Source organism: Lottia gigantea (genome assembly GCF_000327385.1).
Source record: "Lottia gigantea unplaced genomic scaffold LOTGIsca_60, whole genome shotgun sequence".
NCBI lineage: Eukaryota > Metazoa > Mollusca > Gastropoda > Lottiidae > Lottia > Lottia gigantea.
In genome coordinates, this window is record NW_008710050.1 from 766,057 (window position 1) to 780,660 (window position 14,604).

The 14,604-nt window shown below is 35.8% G+C and overlaps 2 protein-coding genes across 2 annotated transcripts; both read left to right on the forward strand.

Annotated features, from left to right (window-relative positions):
* Window positions 1-2,478: 2,478 nt before the first annotated feature.
* LOTGIDRAFT_166693 (hypothetical protein) lies at window positions 2,479-3,950 on the forward strand (the record flags this gene model as incomplete). The annotated part of the gene is made up of 3 exons (XM_009064107.1): window positions 2,479-2,711; window positions 3,739-3,797; window positions 3,904-3,950. 3 exons carry the CDS (start codon window positions 2,479-2,481, stop codon window positions 3,948-3,950), a joined length of 339 nt encoding a protein of 112 aa, XP_009062355.1.
* Window positions 3,951-11,390: 7,440 nt separating this feature from the next.
* LOTGIDRAFT_128132 (hypothetical protein) lies at window positions 11,391-13,995 on the forward strand (the record flags this gene model as incomplete). The annotated part of the gene is made up of 3 exons (XM_009064108.1): window positions 11,391-11,624; window positions 12,760-12,807; window positions 13,816-13,995. Coding segments are annotated over 3 exons (462 nt in total), but the record flags the coding sequence as incomplete, so codon positions are not given.
* Window positions 13,996-14,604: the final 609 nt, after the last annotated feature.

Here is a 14,604-nt window from a genome sequence, read left to right on the forward strand (position 1 = left end):
GTGATGATACACACATATTTTTCAACCCGGTTTCCCCCTGTCAGTGATGATACACACATATTTTTCAACCCGGTTTCCCCCTGTCAGTGATGATACACACATATTTTTCAACCCGGTTTCCCCCTGTCAGTGATGCAGGTACGAGGGACTGACATGGAAAAATCCTCTAGTTGTTTGGATGGGACAATAAACCGAGGCCCTTTGTGCTACAGGCTGTGCACGTTAAAGATTCCCCGACAGTTGGAAATTGAACAAGAGCAGGCTACTGCCACTGACTTGCTAAGATTTCCCTTTTTGCACACTGCGTGGCGTTGCTCGTCTGCATGAGGCCGATCTGGTGCAAAAGAATAGGACATGAAACTAGATTCTATCAAATTTTCTTCGATAGGAACCAGAATTTCAGTAATTCAGTAAATTAGATGGATATGTCTCTTTAAGACCAATTCTATAGTCCATTGATAAACTGTAATAACAGATATAAACATTTATATTAGAACAGTAGACTGTAACAGGCTGGGGTATACAGAATCAACAGCTATCAGGCAGGTATATAGAGTACGAGCCGGCATCTTGTACCACAGACTTCTGAAACTACCGTTACACGCGTTCTGAGTATTTATATCTCGTCTTACCCTCTGCCTATAAAAGGAATAGGTACTAATGTATTCTATACACTCCTTGTATACATTCTTAGATCATCTCATTTTGGCACTGAGGGGGGACAACATCTCTGAAAATTTTCAGAAATTGATTTTTGAAAAAGCTATTTAACAGTTTTGACGAAGAAAATTTTAATGAAATTTGAACAGTTTAAAGGTATTAAGTGTCATAATTAAACAGTTTGAAGTTTTTAGATTAGGAAGATACCATTGTGGTAAAATGACCTGTATCCCCAAGCAATATAATGAGTTGTTAGAATTAATAGTAACGGTGGCAACTGGGATGTTATCATTTTGATACCCCGGCAGCTTTCCACGTTAATATCTACCTACATTCCAATTTTACACTCAGCCGCCATCTTTGTTTCGATTAAAAGGTAAGACGACTGATTTTTTATTTAAAACTCAATTTACGGCCGACCAACTTTACATAAAAACTCGAGAAACTTTTAAAACAAGTTGAAAATGTATTCTGCACTATGGACGTTTCTGTTATGATATGGTGTTCTGAGAAATACGTCATGACCTTGTCAGAAATATTCTACGAAATTTACCGGCTAAACTATGATAGTTTTTGTAAGCGAATTGCAATTAGCTTCATTTGATGATAGAAGTTCTTAGTAAGGGAATCGAGTGTTTTAGCGATTCATAGTGGATCACCTGTGATTTTTAATATCAAAAGTACTTTGTGGATACTATCAGTTAGGATCAGAGACTCATCATAAACATGTTTTGACCATTGACTATGCACCCTCCCCCACCCCACCTCACCCCACCCCAGATAAGAAGTTTTTGAATCCTGGTCAGAGTATGAATATACAGTAGCCTAAGTCTTTCTATATCTATAAAGTTATATGATATATGATATGTTGACATTTAAATTATAGCCTCTACTCTTATCACGATACACCCAGTTCCATGTAATACACATCCTCTAGTCTGGCATCATTTTTACCTGTTTCAATCTGATCCTCATTATACGTGCCCCCCCCTCACTTTCGCTCGAAAAAACGGATTGTCCCCCTGAAACCTGATTACTACCCCAATAATCAATGGTTATGCATTACATAATATCTCTAAGTGAATATAAAAATACAACAAGGCAATAAAATACGTTTGTAGAGGTTTCCCCTCCTCCTCCCTCGCGAACAATAAATCTGGCTACAAGCCTGTCAGTGTAGATATAATTAGACAATAGATAGTTAGGGTAGAAAATATAAATAATACCAGCTGGTAAATACACCATAGCTTGTACTAGTGATGAATTATATCATGCACGAAGCAACAAGAACTTAAACAAAGTTCGTGTACGTTTGGCAGAATTCGCTTTAAATGTTGTTCAAAGAACTGATCTTTATCGTCTCCTCCTTTCAAAAGAAAAAAAAACAGATAACGGGCCTTTGTGTGGGATAACATTTAATTACATCGCTACTGACAAACATATTTATAAAGCAACGCAGGTTAGATGTAGGGTCAAGGGTTAAATCAATTAATTGTGTGTCTAATTAATATTATAATGAAATAAGCCCAGTAGAGATATCAGACCTGAGATCTGGAAGAGAATAAGAACTGTAAGTATAGAGTTATTAGAATCATGTTTACTCTACCAGACAGCTGTCGGGTCAGTGTAACTATATACTATTACCAGCACTACCTAGAATTTACCGTTAGATTCCTGTATACTATCAGTAGCAACAGAACTTATTCTTTTATTACAGAATTTCTTAAAACCACCGTTTCTTAAACACGTCTGAAACTATTCATTGATAAGATGTGAGGTTTTTACGACAATGGATGGGGGACCACGGTTTTTACGACAATGGATGGAGGACCACGGTTTTTACGACAATGGATGAAGGACCAAGGTTTTTACGACAATGTATGGGAGACTAAGGTTTTTACGACAATAGATGGGGGACCAAAGTTTTTACGACAATGGATGGGGACCTGGTTTTTACGACAATGTATGGGTGGCCAAGGTTGGGGGACTAAGGTTTTTTACGCCAATAGATGGTGGACCAAGGTTTTTACGCCAATAGATGGTGGACCAAGGTTTTTAACGACAATGATGGAGGGCCAAGGTTTTTAACGACAATGATGGAGGGCCAAGGTTTTTAACGACAATGGATGGAGGACCAAGGTTTTTAACGACAATGGATGGGGGCCAAGGTTTTTACGGCAATGGATGGGGGCCTAGGTTTATACGACAATGGATGGGGGCCCAAGGTTTTTACGACAATGGATGGAGGACCAAGGTTTTTACGACAATGGATGGGGGCCTAGGTTTATACGACAATGGATGGGGTCCCAAGGTTTTTAACGACAATGGATGGAGGACTAAGTATTTTTACGACAATGGTTGGGAGACTAAGGTTTTTACGACAATGAATGGAGGACTAAGGTTTTTACGACAATGGATTGGAGACTAATTCACGGAGACAGTTCCGTTTAATGCGTCTATAAATTTGCAATTAAGTCCATCGTGTATTAATAGGTGCTATTGGCCTCCTTCGATAATTCTGTGTGCCCCCCCCCCCTCCCTCCTCTCATCTCGGCACCTAATGTTTGATAAAAATGTCACTGTGTATTGTAAGATAACTATGTAGGTGTTGGACTATTATAGTTCTATGTTATTGTACTATATATTGTTATTCTGTATCTGGAGTCACTCTGCTAGAACAATAATAGCTGGTAATATGTTTAAAACAGACAATGTTTATTATATCGATGGTTAGTTTAGTATGTACAGTTTAAAACATGTATTATGTTACCATACCCAAAAATATTTACATCTTCTCTTCTTGAAGTATTCGCAAATACAACTTCAAACAATTGATTTTAACTTTCTCACTATTACAATCCGACACCAGGTTTGCCTGAAATTAATGCAATTGGACTGAAAAGGACCCCTTGAAAGTGTTAACCTGTTCCTTCTTTACTTCGAAATTATCTTTAGAGTGTTGCCCGACCGGACAATGAAATCCTCGTCCTATATCTCTTCTTGAAACATACTGGATCAATTAAAACAAAACACAGAATGCACGTGTGATTGACCTAAATTGTTATTTTCTATTTCCAGGTTTTATCTGAGTGTGAAGAGGAAGAGTAGAAGATCAAAATGTCGGACGACGAATCTCGGTGAGTTTTACAGTGTTAACCATCTCTCTCAAAACATTTTTTATTATAAAACTATACTACCAAGCATGATAAGCTAATGATAATCTCTTAAACTATCTATTAATAGACTACATGACGAGGATTGCGTGTCCGAAACACGTGTCGGTAGCATGAGATCAGCTGGAGTCAATAAACTTACATAATTTACGTGGATATAGAATCTTAAACGACGTATACTGGTACACAGTATCATGAGAATTGTGTATCAGAAACACATGTCGGTAACTTCAATCAAAAAGCTAAAATAATTTTACATGAATAATCTCTCGAATTTCATGTTATAATACACAACAAGACTAGAGTATCTACTTTGTTTTTCTGTTTGGTAGCCTCGTATCCATCCACACTGACTCTGTTCTGTAATCGGTCTAATTTGTTATTTTGAGTTTTTGATGCCTTTGTAACAATATCAATATGAATATAACGTTACTTTTCTTTTATGAAATAATAACCTTTTAATACTTCTTAACGACTTATACATCTAGCTTTATTTCTGCTTGAAGAATCTTTGGCTGATATTTAACAATACTATCGTAGGCTCAATGGACAGAGGATCTATGAGAGTGGGGTAGAGATAGCCCCACCCTACCTCTAAACCCCACTACTATAACATTCACGGTTCCTCCGAGCCTACATCTTGACAGTAGTAAGGTTAACGTCTTCATCTTATATCTGGTCTACAATGGCCTACTTTCTTGTTTCACGGAAGTTGGTGAAGACAGAAATTTGATTGGATTATACGCCAGAGAATATTGCCAATCAGAGCCCCCAATTTCATGCGTAATTATTTTTACAATTTGTCTGTCGAGTTCTCAGATTGGCTGTATTCTCTCGCGTATAATCCAATTAAATTGCTGTATCACAAATGGAACAAGAGAGTGGTCCATTGCAGTTAAAATATAAATGAAATGAATAGAGTTTTACGTCCTACTTTTCTGCACAGTTGAAGTAAAAAATGAAGACGTAATACCTTGACATTCTCAAGAAGCCGAGCTTATTGCTTTTTATTTCTATAATTTATAATATTTCATAATATATACTAATGTTAACAAACTAACATTCTATTTATAGCGAGGAGGAAACCCAACCTGAACCTGAGGAAGAAAAACACGTGTAAGTAACCACGTGACCAACGTGACCCTCGTGACCCATTTGTATAGTGATTCCCTGTCTATAGTTCACCTCACTTGACCCCAGATGCCCACCATATCTTAATCTTTTAAAGAAACTGTTACTACGTGAAATTTCTTGGTGACCCATTTCACGTTTTTATAATGTGGTTCATGGGTCATTGTTTGACCTTATTAAGTTCCAAGTCAGATGACCCAAAATTTACCATCCTTTACATCTTAAAGTCAAGGCTGATTTGCAATCCTTTAGTCTCTATAGAACTGACTAATGTACAAAAAAAACAGCAGAACGCTCTTACTTGTAACCATTTCTTACGATGTGACCACGGCCGTATTATCCAATTATATATAATATACGTTCATTGTCACGATTCCTTCCACTACATGTAAAAACCTGGTGACCCTATACCCTATACCCTTTATAGCACAATATTTGGGGCGTGTAACCTATACCTAATCTATAAACGAAAAATCCTGTCAAATGTGGCTAATGCAGTCAAGGTATTAGACACAGTTCATTATAACTTGACATTGTGAAAATTCAATCTGATCTGGTCAAACTTCTGGCATGGAACCCTGCCTTGTGAAACTTTGATCAACTTTTCTTTCTGACTACATCCTGTAGTTTCTACCCATTCTGACTATTTGGTACTCCTCCTGTAACCTTTACCTTGTGTGTCACTGCCACCTTGCAATTCCCAGGGTGAAATGTTACCTCCACGAATTTTACTTTAACTTAAAACAAACATAAACTTTCAAGGGAATCAAAAGAGGTTTTTTCAACCACTGTATATGTGTCTTGGAAACCTACATTTTCGATTTTTTGGAAAATCAACCACAAATCTGTGAATGATGCAGATATAGGTTATAAAGATCTACACGTGAAAACCCTAAAAAACTTCTTTTGAATTTCTTTATGTTTGTTATTTGTAATTTTATGTAAATATTTTGTTGATATTTGAGCACTAGATCTGTTAACAATTCTACGAAGCTCCTTTCTTTTTGTTCTTTTCTTTATTTTTGTAACTTCATATGACAGATATGATCAGTTTCAAAGACTTTCTATACGAGCTGCACTCTCTTGCTTATTTTGAATTTTCAATGGCACAAAATTGGCTGTAATTATTTATATTTGCTGTATTTTGTATATATGCTGTATATTTTAAATATTGGCTGTATATTTTATTGCTGTATTTTGTATATTGGCTGTATCTAAAACTAATAATCATGTTTTTATTTCATCATACAGTCCTCACCAGTCTCATCATGAAGAACCAGCGTAAGTTTTCATTCATTTTTTTTTCAATGTTTTATATCAATTGGGATGGGGGTTTCTTCCTCAATTTTTTTATAGCAATGTAATAGAAGAGGGGTGTTATTTGTGTTTGTAGGTGGGGATAAGATTCGGGGTTCTTAATTGTTGGTGAGACTTGTGTTTAGGGTTCGGGGTTGGTGGTCATGAGTTGGACTTGAGCTTTGACATCTCAACTTCACATTCGTTATGAATGAGGCTGTCAACATTTGTCCAGGAGTCGCAACCTCCCATTACTGAGGCTGGCAAATCTTTAAAAACCTCGACCAAAATATGTATATCTGTATAAGTAAATCACCCCACAAATATAATATCTACCAGTTGATGTTGTATCATATTTAACAACACTAATTCCCCTCTAAAGCCTCCGACCCCTCACCCCCCTCCCTCCCCCTGCTATTTTTGTTCATCTATACACGTTCTACCCCCTCCCCTTATCTTTCACCATATTTATATCAGGACGGCGGGAGGATGTTAGTGCTTGTGCGGCATTTAAAAAGGTAAATCTCGCGAAAAGAATGGCCGATTCGCAAAAATGGAAATCGAACAATAGGGTATGTACAGATGAAGGTTAACTTCGAAATGACCCCTGTCCATTTGAGAATATCATTTTCTAATTTATGTATTTATTCCCGTCTCTCAGGTCGAAACCAGCTTCTCAGTAAGTCATCACAGTGTAGACGAATTCTTGTCATTAGTTTTCATTAGTTTGACCATCATTGATATTAGTTTAACAACCATTGAATTAGTTTGACAATCACTAAGATTAGTTTGACAATCATTGATATTAGTTTTCATTAGTTTGACCATCATTGATATTAGTTTGACAATCATTGATATTAGTTTGACAATCACTAGGATTAGTTTGACAATCATTGATATTAGTTAGACAATCATAGTCATTAGTTTGACAATCGTTGTCATTAGTTTGACAATCGTTGTCATTAGTTTGACAATCGTTGTCATTAGTTTGACAATCATTAAGATTAGTTTGACAATCATTGAGATTAGTTTGACAATCATTCATATTAGTTTGACAACAACTGATATTAGTTTGACAAACCTTGAGATTAGTTTGACAATCATTGGATTAGTATGACAATCAATGAAGTTAGTTTGACAATCATTGAAGTTAGTTTGACAATATTTTAGATCAGGTTGACAATAATTTAGATTAGTTTGACAATTATTGGATTGGTTTGACAATCATTCATATTAGCTCGCCAATCATTCGGATAAGTTTGACAACAATTGACATTAGTTTGACAACAATTGATATTAGTTTGACAATCATTGAGATTAGTTAGACAATCATTGATATTAGTTTGACAATCAGTGATATTAGTTTAACAATCATTGGAATTAGTTTGACAATTATTCATAATAGTTTGACAAACCTTGACATTAGTTTGACAATTATTGAGATTAGTTTGACAATCATTGGAATTAGTTTGACAATCATTGAGATTAGTTTTACAAACCTTGTGGTTAGTTTGACAAACCTTGCAATTAGTTTAACAATCTTTCATATTAGTTTGACAAACCTTGCGATTACTTTGACCATCATTGGGATTAGTTTGACAATCATTCATATTAGTTTGACAATCATTGCCATTAGTTTGGCAACAATTGATATTAGTTTGATAATCATCGGCAGTAGTTATCAAGAATTTAGAAGTTGTTTTCTAGCTTGCTATTAGATAATGGCGAATGAACATGAAGTAGACATCATTCGCTTGAGATATCCACGCTATTCATCATCGCCTGTATGTGATGAACACCATTAAGCTTTGTAGGTGATAGTGCGACCTCTTTTTTGGTCTAAGTTTTACGGAATTTCCGGTGCTTATAGGCTTTATATAGCGAGTGTTTTGGTAGACATCCGCCTAAAGGTGCTAACAGAAGTAATGTGCCCTGTGCAATGTATGTCTTTAGATGGTGATGAGAACATAGTCTCATAAAAGCACTGGCCGAGGTCATAAAGTAGAGATTCATGATAAAACATGGTGCAAATTAAAGGTTAACTATCGGTAACTGTTTCGTACCAGAACACGTACTTCGTGGTTTATTTTTTTTTTGTCTAAAATCGGTATCGATATCGTACAAAGCACAGAACACAGACCTTATCTGTCAGCATCTTTTGACATCTTTCAATTTAATTTCATTTGTTACGGTCAAAGATAATTGACAGCTAGAAATTTTGATCTCGGGAAAAGACCCTAGACACACTTTAAAAAACTCCTCGCTGTACTTTTCTTCCATTTGTTGTAAAAAATAACGTATTTATTAACAAAAAGCCCCTGGTATTTAACCGTTAGTTATCAATTTTAATTGTCAACCTTTTTAATACTAAATCATCCTGTTTGAAGGGATCTAGTCGTTTAAATATTTGCTTTACCAGCTTATAGAGATTCTAATATTCAACCTACTGGTGTAAAACCTACTTACGGCTCATTTGCTATAAAAAGCATATTTAGACGGCTGTATCTCTTTAAAAGAATAAGATCGAACCCTGATTAACCTTATTTATTGTATTTTTAGGGCCGACTCCAATGAAGCCCGCAAGGCTATGGAGGTGAGTAAAGGAATATCTGTTGTTTGAAAGGGATTGTAAAGCATAGTAGATTGTGATTTGATTGAAAATCGGAGGATTCAGAACGGAATTATGTGCAAATTGTCAAACCATAAATATAAAGGAAAAATTAAATCTTTAGGAGATTAAAGTAAAACAAATATATACAGTTGAATTGAAAGTCGACAAGTACAGTACAGTACTTGCTATCTTTACAAGTGGTTGATTTCGAGTTTCGAATTTTTTGGATATGTTTAGTTTCGGATTAACCGAGTTTTATGGATATGTTTAGTTTCGGATTAACCGAGTTTTTGGATATGTTTAGTTTCGGTTTTAATATTTTGTGTCTGTAATGTTACAGGAAGCTAAAGAAAGAAAACGAGAGAAGATGGAACAAGAACTGGCTGAATTTGAAGAAATGAGAAAAGAGGAGAGGGAGAAGGAACTGGAAGAACTCGAAGCACTAAGAATCAAGCGGGTACGTTCTAAATACCTTGAATAAATAAACTGGAACAAACAGTCTCTGACTGTACAATCTTAGAACAATTTGTTCTCCTTCACAAAATGAACTGCACTACTTTAGATCTACATGTTAGGTTTCGTGTTAATGTTTGTCTCTTTATTAAAAGAATTATAAAAGAGGTTTTCTAAATCTTCTTCTAAAAACGTTTAATCTAAATGGAATTGCAGGAACCACAGACGTCTGATTGAAAATTGGAATGGAGCAAATTGATGCTATCAGTGTCCCTGATACACATACAAAATTTAGAAAACCTAGGCCGGCCATCCACTGTCCATTTTTTTTTATTCAATTGTACATAGTGAAAGAATTGCCCGTGACACCATCTTGTCAATTCATTGACCAGAATCCCAACCACAGAACTCAAAGACTGGATTTTTTGATAAAAGTAATTTACGTATTGTTTATATTTTTCAGGAACAAAGAAAGTTGGAAAGACAAAAAGAAGAATTAAGATTGGCAGAATTGAGAGAGATTGAAGAAAAGAGACAAAGAGCTGAACAGGTTTGTGCCCATCTCCATAAATGTCAACCCTCGCCTCCTTCTTCTTACCCCACATCTTCACAATGTCAAGCTATTACAAACTTCATCTTCACAATGTCAAGCTATTACAAACTTCATCTTCACAATGTCAAGCTATTACAATCTTCATCTTCACAATGTCAAGCTATTACAATCTTCATCTTCACAATGTCAAGCTATTACAAACTTCATCTTCACAATGTCAAGCTATTACATACTTCATCTTCACAATGTCAAGCTATTACAAACTTCATCTTCACAATGTCAAGCTATTACAAACTTCATCTTCACAATGTCAAGCTATTACAAACTTCATCTTCACAATGTCAAGCTATTACAAACTTCATCTTCACAATGTCAAGCTATTACATACTACATCTTCACAATGTCAAGCTATTACAAACTTCATCTTTACAATGTCAAGCTATTACAAACTTCGGCTTATACCTTAACTAGACTACCTTGATCAGTAGTTGATCTTATTTCAGTTTCATTTTAGAAAAGATTCATGGATCACAAGATGGCGCCTGAAGTGTGTCTGTTAATTATGTATTATATAATAGAAGTAATAGTTTGATTTACACTTTACAAAAACTGTTTAAAAAATGAAAAGATTAAGAAATTGTATAAAATGGTGAGACAATCATTAAAATGTTTTTTTGTGCTTTTTGGTGTTGTTTTGATCAACAATTTTATCCGAAATTTAAGGTATGAGATGGCAAACAAGAAATTGTGTTTTCTGAACAATGTGTAATCTGTTGTAGGAAGAGCGTAAGAAGAGGAAGGCCGAGGAAGAACAGAAGAAGAAGGAAGAGCGAGATAAGAAACGAAAGGAATCAGAAGCAAGAATGGCCATTGCTAAGGGTAAAGGCTCTCGTAACTTCGTTATAACAAAACGAGAAGGAGACGGTGTGGTAAGAATAAACTTTAACTTCTATCCTAATTATGGGCAGTGGCTATTTACCTCTAGCGTGGTAAGCGTGATAAATAGCCAATGCCCTAATTTTAGATATGAGAAACTAATGGTAGTATGTGAACTCTATTGTAAACGATGTTTCAACTGTGTTATTGCCTACTTGTTAAAATTGTTTATGTTTCTTCTCAACAATTTTCTGAGGGTACAGACTATTTTAACCTTTCAATAATTGTGTATCATATTCTATCATTTTATGCCGAGTTTAAATAGGTATTAATTTGAAATGTTTAAATTTTGGTGTTCAGCAATTTTCAAGAGCATATTGACATTTCATTCCAGGATCCCGCTTAATACACTGACAGGGCAATAGTACAGTAAAATATGTATTAAGAGACCACGCAGGGGGAAATTCAAAAACGGTCTCTTACTGGAGGTGGTCTCTTATGATTTCATTCATTTCCTTTATTTCATTCTATGTATTAGAAATCCGCGCGTTCACCACTCATAGCACCAAAAACAATGTACTATTTTGTCTTCCCTTCGTAGGATCTTGATCGAGTTCAATCAGATGAACCCTACCAGAAATCTCGAGAGGAGCTGGAAGAGGAGAAGAGAGCGGTGTTGGCTCAGAGAATTCAACCATTAAATATGGAGGGTATGAACCAAGATAAACTACTGGAGAAGGCTCGTCAATTACACGAGAAGTTGAGATCTCTAGAGGGAGATAAATACGATCTTGAACAGAGATTCAAGAGACAGCAATACGACGTAAGTATTGATAATATTTCTCTTATTGCACACTGTATGGCGTTATCCGTCATAATCCAATTTTTATTATTGAAGAGATTGTAAAGATGTTTTCTAAACTTTGTATGTATATCGGGTACATTGATAGCATCAATTTGTACTATTTCAATTTTCATTTCGACGTCTATGGTTCTTGCAATACCACGGAAACCAACGTGTTTTATGACGTCACTAGCTTTTATTGATATCTATGCAGTTCCCCTCTAGTGACGTCATACACATAAAACGCGTAGAAAACCTCTTTACAATCCGTCTAAGCAAACGTTCAGGGAAAGGCTTTATTGGTGTTATGGTGGTATTATTAATACATTTCTCTGGCTTTATTTCCCTGATTGTTCACCGTATGGTGTGGCCCGACTTCATCGCTTTAGGGAGCGTTACAGCTATATACATACTGCATGGTGTTTCCTGTCTTCATTAACCAAATAAGGTGCAAAAATAGTTTATAACTAAGCGGACTGCTTAAATTGATCGCACACTAGAGACAGACTGCATGGTGTTTTGTTAAAATAAGTTTTCCAGGCTTATTTTTTTCCCATTGCCTACTGCATAGCGTTGCCCATCGTCATTAGCACCATCACTTTCAGAAAATAAGACCGATAAACTCATATTGATACCAATGAAACGAAATGGAGTCTGCGAGTTCTGAGAGGTAGAAACATAATCAATTAGATCAAAACATACATATATCACACCGTCCTGTATATCTCCTGTATTATTAAAAACCTAATACACTGAAACAAAATGAGACACAGAGCTTGTTTGACTCTTAATCAGACTGACTGTGTTTTATATTTTAGATGATTGAGTTAGCTGAAAGAGCTAGACAGATGAACAAAGGGTAAGTCTATTTATAGTTTTTAGATTTATTAGTCACACGTAGTGGTTCAACTACCACACAGACTGGTTAAACCAAGTCCACGGGCCCCTACCCCTAAGATCAAACCCCTTTTTCATGAATTACACTATTACATTCACTCCTAGATCCACTGGCATATTAAGAAAAGACGATTCGTTTTCAGATCAATCAAAAATGTTTTTTTTTTATTATTTCTGAATTTTTATTTATTGTTCCAGAAAGAGCAAGAGATCTGCTGTCCAAGTCGATGAATCGTAAGTCTCGGTTTCTACATTCAAATTTTAGTCGACATTGTTGGGTATGCAATTAGGAAGTTTCTCAGTACATCCACCTGTTATTTCATTGGCCGTTTTTCAAATCAGTTTATAATATATAGATAGAGACAGTAAGATAGTCAACAATTAAAACGGACATCCCTTAAAGATGGCTTTAAATTGTAACGTGCCCATCTTTTTAGTGGGAGAGTAGAACGAGTTGTCTTTCCTCTATTTATTTATGAATTCAATTCATACTTCCTCATGTAAAAAGTTCATTAGCTGCTACGAATTTTTTGCCAATATGTTGTTTGGGTTTCGTTTTACGGTTCGGATTGTTTGTGCTTGGTTTATTTATTTCTATTCTTTGTTTTTTTTTTACAGATTCGACAGACTATCTGATAAATATACAAGTGCCCCAGTAAGTAGATTAAACAGATTCCTTTCCAATCGTTGATTCCTTTAAAGGAAAACTACCCCTTAGAATAGACATAAAATTTAAAGTGTTAAACTGGGTCAATATGAGTATATATTCATCAGTTGACTTACCAGGTGACATGACTAAAGAATAGAATCTCTATATAAGATGACGTATGCATTAAACTAAATAATTATTGAAACACGCTTCTAAGCTTAGAACGCTTCAAGTTTACAAACTTTTTTGGTCATCCTAAGAGTTAGTGGACCTGTACCTTTAACGTTTTGACTGAATGCGCTTTCAGTTGTAGTACTACTAGGCCTATTTGACTAATGGATGACGATAGGTACACGATCTAGCACCGTGTGTTCATATAACGTATACAGACATAATTGTATGAAGCAAGCATTTACGGGAATGTTTAAAATTGGTCGCTTACTGGAGGTGGTCGCTAAAAACGAGTTAGGCTGTACCAAGGAGGTTTAAGAGGATTTTATGAAAAGATGGCGTGACAAGATGGCGTCACTCGAGATGCGTCACTCTTTGCTATGACGTTAAAGGCCCGTGCCGTCTCCTGTCTTTTAAAACTTCTTAGGCTGTACAGCGATATTTTAACCCATTCCTGGTATATTCGCTTACTATTTCAACTCTTCCATATTTCCCTTTCAGCCGAAAATCCAACTTTGCAGTAAATATGAAAAGTTAACCGACAGACGAACCTTCGGTCAACGAGCAGAATTATATGAAGAATTAAGTAAAGAGGTCCCACCCCCCGAAATAAAGAGAATACGCCCAGTTGCCACAGTCGGTGATGAGGGCGCTGCTGCCGAGGAAAAAGAAGATGAATAAAATCCCATCTTAATTAAAGTTGTAATATTTACTAGTCAAGGTGAGAAAACGAAAAATATTTCATATTATTTTTTGATGCATTTATTAATTATGAATTAACAGCTTGAGATCCGCAATTAATATCTTCTATATACAATAATATGTGTATGGTAATGATACGTAGGCCTTCTGATATGAAAATTATAAACGGTTGAGTTTCATTGGGCTGTGGTTGACCTGGAAACTGATAGCAAATGTATTTACGAAAACCACTAGCATTCTGACCGCTCACTGTATATTGTTGCTGTGAGGGTAGCGAAGATTAAATAACCTTGGAAAAGTGTGACCACCCAGCTGATTTCTGTTCCACGTAGCCTAGTCGCTCAATTTATAATCCTATAAGTTTGGAAGTAATATTTTGAATGGTCACTAGACCTGCGATTAAAGTTCAGGTTGAGGTTATATGGTTGACATGATATTTCAGTCCCTATCAATTGAAGCTATTACAGCGGTATACCAGGTCTAAGGAAGTGGATAGGGTCAGGGTTGTCGATGAACTCTGACAATGCTTTAAAGGTAAAAAAAGGACTCCCCCCCCCCTCCCCCCTTCATTAATGCTGTACACATATA